The sequence below is a fragment of the Drosophila obscura genome, unplaced genomic scaffold (assembly GCF_018151105.1).
Source record: "Drosophila obscura isolate BZ-5 IFL unplaced genomic scaffold, ASM1815110v1 contig_150, whole genome shotgun sequence".
Classification (NCBI taxonomy): domain Eukaryota; kingdom Metazoa; phylum Arthropoda; class Insecta; order Diptera; family Drosophilidae; genus Drosophila; species Drosophila obscura.
Window position 1 is genome coordinate 5,297,145 of NW_024542736.1, and position 14,986 is coordinate 5,312,130.

General features: G+C 41.5%; 2 protein-coding genes and 1 non-coding gene across 3 annotated transcripts in view; 1 reads left to right on the plus strand and 2 right to left on the minus strand.

The window, feature by feature from the left end:
- Positions 1 to 613: 613 nt before the first annotated feature.
- Positions 614 to 1,229, minus strand: LOC111069903 (the record flags this gene model as incomplete). The annotated part of the gene is made up of 3 exons (XM_022360116.2): positions 614 to 769; positions 830 to 997; positions 1,056 to 1,229. Coding segments are annotated over 3 exons (498 nt in total), but the record flags the coding sequence as incomplete, so codon positions are not given.
- A 695-nt stretch (positions 1,230 to 1,924) lies between these two features.
- Positions 1,925 to 2,634, minus strand: LOC111067344. The gene is made up of 4 exons (XM_041591767.1): positions 2,575 to 2,634; positions 2,367 to 2,522; positions 2,141 to 2,308; positions 1,925 to 2,080 (listed from the first exon to the last, which is right to left on the minus strand). The coding sequence occupies exons 1-4, from the start codon at positions 2,632 to 2,634 to the stop codon at positions 1,925 to 1,927; spliced, it is 540 nt and encodes a 179-aa protein (XP_041447701.1).
- Positions 2,635 to 5,285: 2,651 nt separating this feature from the next.
- The window catches only part of LOC111068339, a 49,771-nt gene continuing 40,070 nt past the window's right edge, over positions 5,286 to 14,986 (plus strand). Inside the window, exon 1 of the transcript XR_005967466.1 lies at positions 5,286 to 6,008. This is a non-coding gene — a transcript (uncharacterized LOC111068339). The remainder of the gene's footprint in view (positions 6,009 to 14,986) is intronic.

Sequence of the window (14,986 nt, forward strand, 5' to 3'; positions counted from 1 at the left end):
GGTCTATGGTTTTGTTGGCTTGCCAGTTTGGTTTTGTGGGCTGATGTATTTGCTCAGCGCGCATATTTTATTTATGATTCTTTTCCAGTTGACTTGCGAATTTGTTCTCTCTCTATCTGACAGCATTTCCTCGATGGCGGCTTCGATTGCCACTGATTTCTGCCCTTTGGATAAAGCATTCAGAAATTGTTTCTGTTCCTTATAATTGGCAGGGCAAAGTCGGGTGGATGCAAAGCAGTTGGTGAGCTGGGAAACAGAAGCAGTCTGAATGAGACAGCCGCTCAGCCAGTGACTTACACGATTGACGTGGCATTATCAACTCGTTGACAGAGAAATTAAAAGAAAAACACTGCAAATGAAGTGAAATGGCGATTGGTGAGAGAATAAATGCCACATCGAAATAAACGAGCTTGCTGGGCACTGGGGGCACTCTGCGTGCGGAATATCTGGTAGTCAGCACTAAATGTAGTCTCACAATTAACGAAAGAAGACAATCCCGCTTAGCCCACATATATACACATCATATATGAATAATGTTCCAACAATAACTATATATCCCAAAAGCATATAAAATCATTTCTATTAGAAATGCAGTTTCAGGCACCTTTTAAATTCAAGATAAAGTTCCATAGATTTTAATCTCAGCGCGGCTAATATCGTAAGCAATCCATGTTGTTTCCAAAAGATAATCGCCCTCAGGAAATGGTAGAATTTTTGTAAGCTGGTGATTCGTAAAGCTGATAGAAACTTTATCGATTATCAGATCGTGCTGGTAAGTGAGAAAACAGGTTAAAAAAAATAGAAGCACAATATCTGAAAATCCACGTACATTGTAGGGACAGGTATGATTCATATTGGAGAAGCTCTTGAAGAGATTGTAAAAGAAGGAAGCAACGGGGTATGATTTTTGATGTGCTAAGAACCGGCACGAATCCACAGTCATATTGTAGAGGAACGGCCTATAGCCACTGAAGCGTTTGAACAATGAAAAGTTTAACTAGAATTGAAACAAAAAAGAGAATAACTTTAATTCTTTATGTACATACAGTACTCACCTTGATTTTGGTAACAGGAATCTGCAGTAAATTGGCTCTTAAGGAAGCATACTTGTACGTTCGATTGATCGACTTCAAATAGCAATATTCGAACTGGGTAAAGTCTTTATCCAATGAAGTGCATTTTAAATTGGTGAACTCCCATTTGCATGTGATCTTAAAGGTGGCATTAATAGAGATATGCAGTTTTTTTTATAGATAGGTGTTACTCACTTCCAGCACTAAATGGAGTATTACAATGAACGAAAGTAGACATTTCCGCTCAGCGCACATCATATATGAATGAGGATCGAACAATAACTAATCCGGGGTCCGTGGCATTTTCCAGAATTTAAATTGTGATCATTAATAAATTTTGATTGAAAATGAGCAATTAGAGAGTAGTGCAGATACTCCGTACAGCAGATTTTCCCTCTATTACCCTGTTAGGATAGCAAACTCTCATCTGGTGTTCATTAATTCGGAATAGCATTATAATAATTATTTTTTCGTTGTTCCAGTCCATTTGGGAGATCAGAAACGAGCCAATTGAAACTAATTACGACTATTTTTAAGCAGTATGAAGTATATGAGTACGAGCGAGTACTTTTATGATATTCAACGAACCGTACCTGAGCTGAGCTGGCATATGTGACCTAATCATTGACTGAAACTGCCACAACGGATATCAACCCGTCGAGCACTGCGAAATCTTAGCCAGTTGGCCGTTCTATTTGGATTTTTTATATAGTGAGACTAGACTAGATAGATTCGAGGCTATTTTCGCTTAGCCCACATCATATATGAATAATGTTCGAATAATAGCTATATATACAAAAACCATTATAAAGCATTTATATCAAAAATACAGTTTCAGGCACCTTTTAAATTCAAGATAAAGTTCCATAGATTTTCATCTCAGCACGGCTAATATCGTAAGCAATCCATGTTGTTTCTATAAGATAATCGCCCTCAGGAAATGGTAGAATTTTTGTAAACTGGTGATTCATAAAGCTGCCAGAAACTTTATCGATTACCAGATCGTGCTGGTAAGTGAGAAAACAGGTTAAATAAAATACAAGCACAATATCTGAAAATCCACGTACATTGTAGGGACAGGTATGATTCATATTGGAGAAGTTCTTGAAGAGATTGTAGAAGAAGGAAGCAACTGGGTATGATTTTTGATGTGCCAAGAACCGGCACGAATCCACTGTCATATTGTAGAGGAACGGCCTATAGCCACTAAAGCGTTTGAACAATGCAAATTTTAACTAGAATTGAAGCAAAACAGAGAACTACATTAATTCTTTATGTACATACAGTACTCACCTTGATTTTGGTAACAGGAATCTGCAGTAACTTGGCTCTTAAGGAAGCATACTTGTACGTTCGATTAATCGACTTCAAATAGCAATATTCGAACTGGGTAAAGTCTTCATCCAGGGAAGTGCATTTTAAATTGGTGAACTCCCATTTGGTTGAGATCTTAAATGTGGTATTAATGGAGATATGCAGCTCTTTTATAGGTGTTACTCACTTCCAGCACCAAATGGAGTATCACAATGAACGAAACTAGACATTTCCGCTTAGCGCACATCATATATCAATAACGTTCGAACAATAACTAATCCTTGGTCCGTGGCATTTTCCATTGAATTTTAAAAAAAAGCAGAATTTAAATTGTGATTATAAATAAATTTTGATTGAAAATGAGCAATTAAAAGTGCATTGTTGTAGCGTGTAGAGAGTAGTGCAGGGTGAAGGGAATACAAGACAAAGATTTTTAGTTGCAGATTTTCCATCTAATACCCTGTTATGATCAGTGCGAACTCCAATCTGGTGTTCATTTATTCGGTATAGCATTATAATAATTATTTTTCCGTTGTTCCAGTCCATTTGGAGATCAAAAACAATCCATTTGAAACGAATAACGACTATTTTTAAGCAGTTTGCAGTATATGAGTACGAGCGAGTACTTTTATGATATTCAACGAACCGTACCTGAGCTGAGCTGGCATATGCGACCTAATCATTGACATGGCAAACCTCTGAGCACTCCCTGCATCGTTTCACATAGCTCCCTACCAATCCGCTTATTGGACTGTGCTCTGTAGGATATATGTACATGTACAATGTACTCTTATGGGGGGACAGGGAAAATGTATTTGGCTTGCAGTTCACACTTTCATTTCTTTTCAATTTCTGCAGCTGTGGGAATACTCGCTTTCGTTTTGGTCAGTGGGCATCCCCTACCCATTAGCAGGGTGTTTTAGGCTACTGAGGTGCTATGATCAAGGAAAATTCACACTGAAACTGCCACAACGGATATCAAACCCGTCGAGTACTGGAAAATCTTATTCTGTTGGCCGTTCTATTTGGATTTGTGGCACTTTCATTGAACACGGACCTGCATTAAAAAAACATATTTTATCGCATGGGGAGAGCTTGTTACCCGTACTGGGAGCACTAGCCCTCGCCGAACTCGTACTCCTGGTTGTTGTTGATGATGTTTCTGTTTCGAAAGTAAACAGCAATTTTTTATATAGAGAGACTGCATTCGATTCGAGGCTATTTCCGCTGTGTAATATTTCTGATCGTTGCTCTGTTTAATGAATTTTTATTTTTAATGAATGAACAACATTTTTCCTGTTGCTTCTTCTACATATGTGAGTGTTCTGTTTTGTTCTATTCTGTTCGGTTGTGTTCTGTTGGGCTCTCTTCGGGTATTAAATTTTATTTTTTTCTGTTTGCCAATTGATTGGAAATATTTCTTTTCATGTTTTTCAATTTTGAGGGCCCCCAAAAGAGAAGCGGGAGTGAACAAAGCCGAGGGAAAAACACTGCACATTTCCTCATGTCTGTGTTCTCTGTATTCACCAATATCCACCGAGCCAAGTGCTTTTGAACGATGGCATATGAGGTTGCCCCCTTTTGTTTAGATAATAATAAATTTTTGCCGTTTATTCCGAGAGCCCCGGTCTGCTCTTTCAGGATTTATGTTCTGTGGCCGTCTGGCTGACAGCTAATGTTAGCTTATAAAGCTTCAATTTATTATATGTTTTGGCTATAGGTTATTATCATGTCGATAAACACGAGTCTCAACTAGTATGGGTTTTCCTTTATGATTATTGGTCGAGTGGAAAATTTAAGTATTTTACTTGTGGGAACTTTTTTTCTGTGCCAGTGATTCTATTTGATTGATTTAAAAAAATTATGCCGATATCGTAACTTTTAAGGATAGCTTTTGATGTACCTATGTGTATGTTCTTACAATGTGTCTATGGAGCCCGATATTGGTAGTTTGAAAATCGAATGTGTTGCTCTTCAAATGTTCTTCCAATTCTTTTAACTTTAAATTTAATAAGATACAGCATTGCTAGGGACGGACATAAATACATAAATGATAAAACTTAGTTTGTTATTTTTTGACTTAGTTCATGTAAAATCAGTTGGAGGAGAATTTATTTTAGCGCTGCATCTGTTAACAGAGCTTGTTCTCTCCTCACTGTCAGTATGTATATTTTCTTATCTCTCTCCCCATCTCTATACATCTCTATACATTTCCCCTTTGCTCTCTAGCTCATTTTGTTGTTTGTCTGCTTAACATTGATCTGTTAGGGCATAACATTTATGCATTGGCGCCATTTTCAAATTTTTGCACAGAACTTTGGTATATTCAAATTACGTTAAGAGTAATAAAAGCGTTTAAAAATATATATTCTTTAAATAAAATCAACGTTATTCGTATATAAATATTTTTTGAAACTCTAAAACTTGAAATACCGCTTAAATGTATGCCCCACTGGAGTGCTGTTCCACTTGCCAAATGTTCCATCTCTGCAGGCAAATGTGCTTTGTTATCGCATGCTATAAATGAATGGCTAGTGCCAGTTACAGCACTCTCTCTGCCAGTTACAGCGCTCTCTAAAATTGGATGGCTGAATTTGTTACCCCACTGTGCAGACGGGAGAGAGCTCCACAGAGAGAGAGAGAGCGAATAGCTGCTGGTGCAGCCGCGCCACTGTCCGACAGACCCACTGACACACTGATAGTGCTGATAACAGCACGCAGCTGTGTGAGTGTGATAGAGAGGGGGCACCCGGAGAGTGCCACTGTTAGCAGATGCTGTTAGAGCACTGTTGGAGCGCTGGACAGGTACGAGGCCGATGCTCGGGCCCGTCTCGGTCGGCGTGTGGGTGGGTCGGCGCTCGTCGTTTGTCGGCTGTCGGCATTCGGTTGTAGGGGCGCTCGTCAGTCCCGCTTCCAGTTAAACATTTACCGTGCACGCATCAGGCCAGCGAACACCGAGCAGGCGGACGCGGACGGGACGACGACTGTGTGTGTGGCGTGCTCCATCGTTTTAGAATTTTGACTCTGCCCCGAACCCAGTGTAACGGTCAAACGAAATTGAAAACGGACAAAATTAAACCCCAGCATCAGCATCGGACCCCCAAAAAAGAAAGAGATGCAAAATATAATTTAAATAATTATAATACGAACGTGCGTGAGAATTCCAACAAACAAAATAAATAAAAGTGAGAGTTGTGTTGAGGAAATATTTAAATGGAAATCTGCGGAAAGTCTGTTTGTGCTACTTGAATGAAAAATAAATGCCATTAGTGTGTGGAAAACAGCAAATATTTATTCCTCTACAAGTATAAGTAAAATCACGAAAAATCAAGAAAAGAAAAATCATTTGAATGGAAAAGTGCTTGAGTCGAAAATTGAAACTGTGGAACTAGAATTTTCCACCGCACCGCACCGCACAAAAACTCATTGTCTGTTGTCTCAGTTTCCATTTCACTCACATATGTATTTTCCAATATTCTGTGTGCTATTATTAAGATAATCAGTGCGACACTTGCCACCTGTTTGGCAGCATTTTCGAAAATACATTTCTATGCTAAAGACTTTCCGAAAGAAAGCCGTGAAAGTGAGAGTGATTGAGCGTGCTGTTGACCCCCGCCCCATGTAAGTCTTTAGCCCTATCATAGCTTTTAAACTAAGTAGACTTTCCAGTTTAACACCTTAACACCCATTCTGTGTGGGGGGGATCTGTGTGCTTATCGCCGACTGTTTGTCGGAGATTTAAATATAGATTTATGGCAGGTACACAACCATAATCTGTAGGGCAATCAACGAATTGGGACTGCTCCGCTCCACTGATTGACCTAGACCAAGGAGAAATAAATAGTCGCAAGTGTCCGCTAAGTGGGGGGGGTTGGGAAGTGTTTACAGCTCTCGAGTGTTATTTTGTGGGTACTTTGTAGTGCAGTGTTTTTTGATTCCCAGAGCCACTCAAACACCCTTTCCAGGCAGCACACAACACATGCGAGTGCTCTTTCATTAACCTGATTACCGCGTACCTGAGGAGGAGCCCCTTGGGCTATGGCTAATCAAATTACAGAATCATATTTCGCTTGATTTAATAAATACCAAAGGAGATGTTTCAGTTGCAGGTACAGGTACAGACACAGGCAGAGGTAGAGGCATCCGTTTTTATCTTCAAAGTTTGCTGGGAATTACCCCAGAGATGGGGCCTGCTGTTGCTTAACAGCAAAACAACAGGCTTAATTGCCCAAAACTGAATAAAAACCCTGAAGAATCCGCAGCAGAAGAGGAAGAGAGGTGCGGCATGTGCCTGTTTTTGAAATGATTTCAGTGCCCAGGAACTGCTGCTGCAATGGCGCGCATCCTTGAACATGAAAATGGCAAAGTGAAAAATGGAAGAGAGCACGAGCACTGCCAAAAGATGTCGGGGAAAGTCATGTGGGCACTTACACTAATTACAGTTGCCGCTAGGTTTAGATACGAGTATAGCCGCCCCGGAAAACGGCAGACCAGACCAGAGCAGTGACTCATCGTGTCCATAGCGGCACATGTGTTGTCAGGGGATAGTGTTTGCGTTTGCCTGGGGAATTAGTGCCAAGATATTCCTTGGCCATGGATGGCTATGGCTTGGCACAGTTTTCCTGCCTGCCTGCTCTTTCATCTATTGTAAATTGACTCTCGACGATGGTGCCGCACAATGGGCGGCATGCGTAATGTCTTGCTCTCTTCCTCATTGTCTGCCGTGTCAAAGGATGTGGCATTGCCCCATATGGCTGCGGCGGCAGAAAGATACACAAACGAATCCGTCAAATCAAAGGCGACAAGCCACAACAATAGAGCACGAAATGCCGGCAGGCATCACGGAAATATAAGCTCAAACTACGAGTATTGTTCCCCAACAATGGTCTTGGCTTCTCTTTTCTAGTTTTCTAGTCTATTGCGTATACGCCACGTAACCGAGCCTCACCTCACCACACCACACCACACCTTTTGCGGCGGCCCAATTGGCAGTGCCTGGCAGTGCGCTAAGCGGTTGTAAGCTTTTAATTAATTAATAATTAATCGCTAGACAACAGTGGAGTCCATGGAGGCGACATCATCATTGCAGAACAGAGAGGTCAGCCAGGTTTTTGCCATTGCCTAGAGGATGGTTACTGTTGCTGCTGCTTCTGCTGCTGCCCAAGCTTATCGTAATGGCCAAAAAGTTCTAATCGAGGCAATTAACGTGACCAAATTTAATTTCCGTCCCCCAAGCGCTATCAGCATTCAAGACAGACAGCGCTCCAGTCGAGTGGAACTAACTGAAGCATTTGCTTTTATATTACAAAATATTTTTCTACACTTACGAGTATGTAAGTAAGTTTATTCCCTGCCCTGCTGCCACTCGGGAATCCATCATGTAAGTCAGTTGCATTTACTTTTCCATTCTACGTATTCCCCGCGCCGAGTTCCTCTCGCTTTTTGTTTGTTCTCTCGCCAAGTCCTTGCTTTTGTTTGTTCTCCTTCCAGGTGGTATGTAGGTCTTTCAGGTATTGAAGATTGCGGGATTTACTTTGAACAGTTGCCTTTAAGGAGCCATTAAGCAAATTACTTATGTTAATTAGTTGCCTTGCCTAATGAGAAATCGCTGGGATTTGCCGGTCTACCGTGATAAGTCAAAATTTACAAGTGGGCGCCCAGGAGAAGTCCCTTCCTGATTATGCACCTTCCGCCCCATTTTGGCTCTGTTGATTTATGATACAGCAGAAACTCAGCTTGAAAGCTAATTTAACATTTCCCCCAAGGGATTCTTGCCATAGAATTGGAATTAAATGTTAGTTCCTGTTCTCGAACTTCGGGTCTGGCCCTTTGATTCATCAAATTTCATTTATTTGGCAGATGAGCGGGCAACTATAATGCGGTGGCTCAAGATGCAACAGTTTGCTGAAAGGAAAAGCAGTTGCAAAATTGCATAAATAAACAAAACGACGCAATAGTTGGAGTGTCAAAGAAGAAAAAGGAGCATCTCAAGACGGTTTACTTTGTGGCAAACTAATTCAATTGGAACAGGAATTCCCGTAGTTTAAGGGTTAGACATAAATTCTGCAAGTGCTGTGTGCTGCAAGTACTGTATGACGAGCAAAGGAAATCCTCTCAGCTACTCATATCTCTCATATCAAAGATCTTTCGCTGAACTATAAAATTCCCCAGAAATTTTAAAGGGAATATGCTCGTAGTTTGATTATAAACAGGAGAGAGATTTAGGAATCCTTGTGTTTATGAATATGATTTAGAATGCATTCCCTCAAGAATCAGCAGTGTATGTGTATGGTATCAGCCTCCTGTCTCGCATGGAATTATAAATATCTGAAAATCATTTCACAAGAAACCTGCTTCGAATTAGCATTGCTGATTGTTCAGGAAATCCTGTAATAACTGCAAATATTAGGGTTAAATTGATTGATTCCACGTTTGCTGCTGCTCAGCATTCAGAATCTCTTATCTCTTATGATATTCGAATGCTCCTTTCTATAATGTATTGTATATCCCGTTCAGGCGAAAGGAAATCCTGTCAGATTACCTTTTATTACATGTTGAATTTCCACTAAAAATCGTCTCTGTACTTATCTGCTTTTACCAACAATTATTAATTTTTATTTTACATTATTGCGCAGCCAGTCGTCGCTTAGCTTTTCCATTCCATGGAAAATCCCTTAATCAATTTAATGCAATGCAGATGTGTGTATTGAAATTAAAATTAAAATGCATCGTAGATTTGTTAGCCTTAAGCTGTAAAATAATTAATGTATATAAATATGTTTCACGCAATTTTCATAACCACTCATGCCGCTGGACATTGGCGGATGAGATCGCTTGGGATCGATGAATGCTGGAAATAATTGTATTAAAATCAACTCTGGTTGAACTGCCTGCGGTTCTGTGGAAAAGAAGATTAATTACTGACTTTATTTGGACTGTTGTGGACCTGATCCCAGTGCAGTTCTGAGCTCTGGAATGCCATCCGTCGGCAGCACTTTATAATTCCTCATTGACATATAATCAATTTCTGTGGAGGGATGCGGACAGAGGACAGCCGGCAGGTCTTGTGCAATTCATGGAAAACTAATTAAGCAGCGAGTGAATGTGAAAAAATTAATTCAAATTGCATTGCTCGGCCAACAATAAACTTCTGGGCATCATACATACATATATCTTAATTTTGTGAATAATTAATGCCTGCAATTAAGTGCGAGTTTCGTTGCCTTTTTGGCCCTGGCCCTGGCTCTGGCCCCGAGTCCGTATACCTTAGTACAATTGTCACGCACCACCCACCCACACGCACTCACTCACGCACCTCACCCTCGCGATGGTGAAGGGGGCGACGTATTCAATCCACTTAACATGCTGGGAAATACCATTTGATCCTGCCATCCATCTACCCAAATGCCTGTCTGCCTCTCGCATTGTGTATACGCTTAACCAAAGGCGAGCACAAGAAGCTGTGTTCTTGGCTTCACTTCCGCTACCACGAAGAATGGTGAAATGAGGAAAATACGGTGGAAAATAGGGAGCTTGGAAATTCTCTATAATTTCAGTCGGTTGTGTAATCCAGAACATTCCTGCCGCCCAACGGACCGGACCGGACCGCCTTTGGCTACATTGTGTCACGCGCATTATTGATAGCCCGGCTCAATCGTTTCGGCTTGAGTTTCAGTTTCAGTTACAGCCCCTGGAGCTTGCAGCTTCTGGGCCTTATGGATTCCCACAGCATCTGGGCAATTATGGTGCTGTGTATTAAAAGGACATAATTGCAAGTTGAAACCCTGGTAATCAGCGGTGGTGATGGCCTGCTGTTGTCACTCTCCTCGTCAGCGATTTCCCGGGCTTACTTTCCGTTCTCTGCCGTAAAAAGTTTGCTCCCTCTTGACCCTGGGAAATTTGCATAAGAAGCGGTCAGAAGTGTAACTTTTGCCCGCCCAAGCAAGGAAATACGTTGCTCCGCATTTCAATTATGATTAATGACCAGTAATTAAAGCCATGAAAAACCTTGGCAGCTCGGAAAATTGATTAGAGACGGACGCGTGAGTCACGCAACAAAGTTTACTGGCTTAAGGACTGTCTGTCATCGAGTGCCACACATCTTGAGGCCCACACACGTCTTCAGGTCAGACACATTATCTTTTATTAGCCGAATTGTACACACTTGATACGAGTATTGGCCTGGCCCCACAAATACTTGTGCATAAATCTGGACCAGAGATGCCCAAGTGTTTTGGATTTTCATTAATTAAATTGTCGGACTCACCTAGTTTTCCTTCTACGGCCTATGTATGTGTGTTTTGATTAGAACAAAACCGAGATCCGAAAACATGTTTTGAGTTAAGTGCAGGCGGCCCTCGAGAGTGGGTCGTGGAGTGTGGACTGTGGGCCCTGGTCAAGTGGTTCGTGTCTTGTTCGTGTCTCGAGGGTGCATTATGTGTGTGCAATTATGTTTGCGGGAGGGCTGTCCTAGTATTAGTCCTTCGAGTGGCAATCGTAGACCATTAATCAAAGCCCATGTCTGGCAAGACAGCCGCGAGTGCTTGCCCACTCCACGTTTGATGGCTAATTGCATGCAGGGCTATCGACTGTACGACTGGCAGTGATTGTGGGCCTATTGCACCTGATTGCATGCTGCGAAAATGGTTCCGCCTCTTAATTGAATTGTTATTACGGAAAAACTAACACTGGAAAGGGCTTAAAGTCCGAATCGATTGCGTTCCCGTTCCCATTTCCATTAGCTGCAGCTTTTAATTTTAATTTAATGTCTGGTGACTCGGCTCGCGGCGTTTTCCATTTCCTGAATAATTACCACAAAGCACTTCCATCTGTACGAGCTGCTCTGAACTTGAACAGTACGCGCGAGGAAGGGAGGGAGGTAGGAAGGCACCCAATTGTTTTGCATTTATTGTTTAATAATATTATTTTGTAAGCTGGAAACTGTTCGAGTAAACAAGAAAGTAATCAAGCGCCGAAAGCAATTAAAAGCTTTGCTCTTCTCTTGTACTCCTCCCCCTCTGGGGCACTTGTGCACACAAATTGTGCAGCCCCAGATCTGGACAGTAGACAACAGACAACAGCCAACAGACAACAGCTAACAGACCATATCCCATCAGAGCTCTGTTCTGTTCTGCTCTGCACTCATTATGGTTATGCGATAATCACCATCATCAGCAAGACGAGACGGGGTATAATTGCAGCTGTTGCCACCAGGCGGCGAAGGAATGGGGGAATGCGAGTGCGATTGCAAGTGGCATGCCAGCTGAAAGATATTCCAAAACAATGCGATTATGTCTGGGGTGGCGAATACGTAATACGCCCTAATGCAACCCCTAACTAATTGGCTCTGTTAATTAAGTGACATTTGCACTGAGCTCCGCGCTGGCAGAACCGACACAGAACCGACTTTCTTATCGCCCGGAGCCACCGCGAATCGATCAAGAATTTGTGGGGACTGTCACTCAGCTTGAGGCAAAATGCTTTCGCTTTCGCTTTCTAATAGAGTCACGGCCACACACGTATCTATCCGATAAGGTTTCTTTTCTCTGCTAACTGCAGGAAAGTACGGGGGTATTTGCAGTGGGAGTCGAGCCATATATCAAAGCAATACAATACGCGTACCATACCCTTGTTCATCTCGCGGTGACTAACGCTGACCGCTTGCCCAAAAATAGACCCCCTTCTCACTCATATGCGACTAGGTAAATAAATTAAATTCAAATCTAAATTGATATAAACTATGCTGCTCATTGAGGCTGAACTAAAGAATAGAAACGAAAATAAAAGAAGGCCCGTGCTTATCGCTCGCCCTCCATTATCACCCCACCAGCCCATACCCCCCTTGGACCGACCCGTGGAACTCCACATACGAGTTGTACATGGAATGGAAAGCGGGGCGCCGCTGCCGGAGGGCGGCAGGCAACTGCGGCAGGGGGTGTGGCCGGCACTTTATCGCTGCTTAATTACGTTACTGATAAGGCCACATTTTGGGGCCGAATCGAGTTGATTCTTTGTATTTCTTTACCATTTTCTTGGCTCTTCTCTCCATATCCAAGTTATGCGGGTTCTGTTCTGTGCACGGTTTTTTTCCTTTTGCCGGACAGCACTTTTTTTTTGGCGCCCGGCTTTTGGCTCTCGCAACTGCTCAGCCGAGATTTTGTTAATAAAAATTAATGGCTCTGTGATTTGTTTGGCCTTAAGTGCAGAATTTCCTTATGTGTTTGATGTTGCCCCAGACTGCCCCCAGATTGTGTTTATATTGCTTGATTGTAATATCAATGCCCTGACTAAAGGCAAAAAAATACTCATGGTATCATGGGTCTGGAATCGGAATGGGAAGAGTATGGAAAGATTTCTTTAACTATGGGAGAAGTTTGCTTCACTTTGGAATTGCGCAAAATGGTTAGCCATTCAAAAAAAAATGTTTAGTTTCAATTACCAAGAAAGTTCACTTTTCCCTCAGTTTCTATAGCAGTGAAAGTTACAATAATGAGAAAACAGTTCCGTCCGGAAACATTTTAAACGTATTTCCTCAAACATATTTCGTAGGAAAATTTTTCTTCTTGTGAGGACTAAGTGAAGAAAAGCACCCTCACTCACTTTACAATGCATATCATATCTCATTTCTCTCTATCTTTTTATTACAATTTACCACTGCGTAAAATCTCAACTGATGTAGGTCCGGACTATCTCTCCATATTTGCTTTGATTAGAAGATGCACACAAGATATATTCAGATACAATTCAGAGAACAATAATTCACTAATTGTGAATAGGAAGTTTTTAATGCCATTTACTGAGAGATTGGCAGGAGATACTTAAAAGGCAAGGGTATAGAATACTCTCCTTCCCCAATGTTCTTATTCTCTGCAAATATTCTCTCTCTCTCTCTCTCTCTCTCCACACATATTTCTGCGGGATACGGAATAGGGGCTAATGGGGATATTCAATTGCAGATATGCTGCTGCTCTTGGTATGCAGACAACGCCCACATCCGACACTAATGCTCCGCTAATTATTTATTTAGGCACTTTAATTACTTATTTATCGATGGCGTCCGGCACTGTGTACGCGTAATATCTACAATAAACCGAAAAGAGCGAGCGAACAGCCAGAAAGCGATTCATTTCGCGTTGCTATGGTCCCAGAACTCAAACTCAAACCCAAACCCGGACACGAACAAAGAGTCAATGACATAAGGCTAAAAATACACCAATAACTATTTATAAATAATTCATTTTAATCATAATTGATATCTATTTGGTATTTATGGGGGATGCAGGCCAGTCACATGAACGGAAAACTGTTCTGCGGGGGGGGAAATCGATTTATTTAAAGAGCAGCGTATTTGCAGGCCTCTGGGATGGATTGTTTACCGGGCGGCTGTCAGGGAAGCCATTAACCCATTCAATCATTTAATGGTTAAGGCGGTCGAGTGCAAGTACAAAGTGTGAAAATATTTATTCGAACTCATAAAACAGTGATATTGTTGCCATTATTTGGCCATAACACTTTTTGTTTACTGGCGGCTGGCAATTTTCATTTTCGCATTAGCATTTTTTCCTGTTTAAAATATTTGAATCGCAATCTGCAGGCCTGGTCTGCATTCGGTTCGGTTTGGTTCCGTTTCGTTCCGAAATTTTCTCCTTCCCATTCCCAAATAAATGAACCGAAAATTGATAAGTTAATAAGTTTTACTGCGGTCCGAAATATTCATTCATATCGGGTTTTCCCAATGTTTGCTTGGGTGTGTGGGTATTCGGGTGTTTGGTTGTTGCTTTGCGGCCTTTGGCTTTGGCTTTATCATTCGGACATAATCTTTATGCATGGTCTGGCACGAATATGTGTGGTATTTATTTCTTCAATTAATTTAAGCGCCAGCCAAAGCCACAGCCACAGCCAAAGGGAGCGAGATAAAGGCAGATATCGACAGCAACCTGGTGACAGTGTCGCCCACATTCGTGCATTGTCTATGCATATCGGAAACAGTATATATATATATCCATAGATAGATCCATAGATCCACGATGCATATGAATACCCAAAACGTTATGCATGATTGATGGGCTGCCCACATAGAAACATTCTGGCAGAGGAGCCCTTTGCATTTGGCTCTGATGCCATTTGCATGTCCTCCTAGCTCTGGTTATGCAAATTGCCTTTATTTATTAATCGAATGCATTTTGTGGTCAGCATCTGTACTGTCCATGAATATGCAAACACGAATTTCCACTTTATTGGGGATTGGGAAAATATTTAATCTGCTGCACTGTGCACCGGAAGTGGATTTGATAAGTTTTTCACCATAGCACAGTCTCGGGCAAATTATTAAATTTAAGCTGGCAAACTTTAAGCTTTAATTTATTGGAATTTTACAGTTGTAATCGCACATACGAGTGTATTTTGTTGAATCTCCTGTATCTCCTAGAACCGGATCTCTTCTCTGGTATTTTAATATACCCATAAGCAACAAAGTAACGAGTAACGAGGAAAACCAAGTTCCCCCAGGCATGCGAACTGTTTTCATGCTATTTCCAGAAATGCAAACGAGTTTCCCTCTGTGGGCATCTTAAAGTCGAAATGTCGACACTAGTCTTCGT

Excerpts from the sequence above, each read along its gene's own strand:
- LOC111067344 (XM_041591767.1), bottom strand. The coding sequence starts at position 2,634 with ATGTGCGCTAAGCGGAAATGTCTAGTTTCGTTCATTGTGATACTCCAT. Across the intron at positions 2,309-2,366 it reads TTCCTGTTACCAAAATCAAG|TTAAAATTTGCATTGTTCAA; the intron begins GTGAGTACTGTA and ends CTTCAATTCTAG. Across the intron at positions 2,081-2,140 it reads ATCATACCTGTCCCTACAAT|CACGATCTGGTAATCGATAA; the intron begins GTACGTGGATTT and ends CTCACTTACCAG.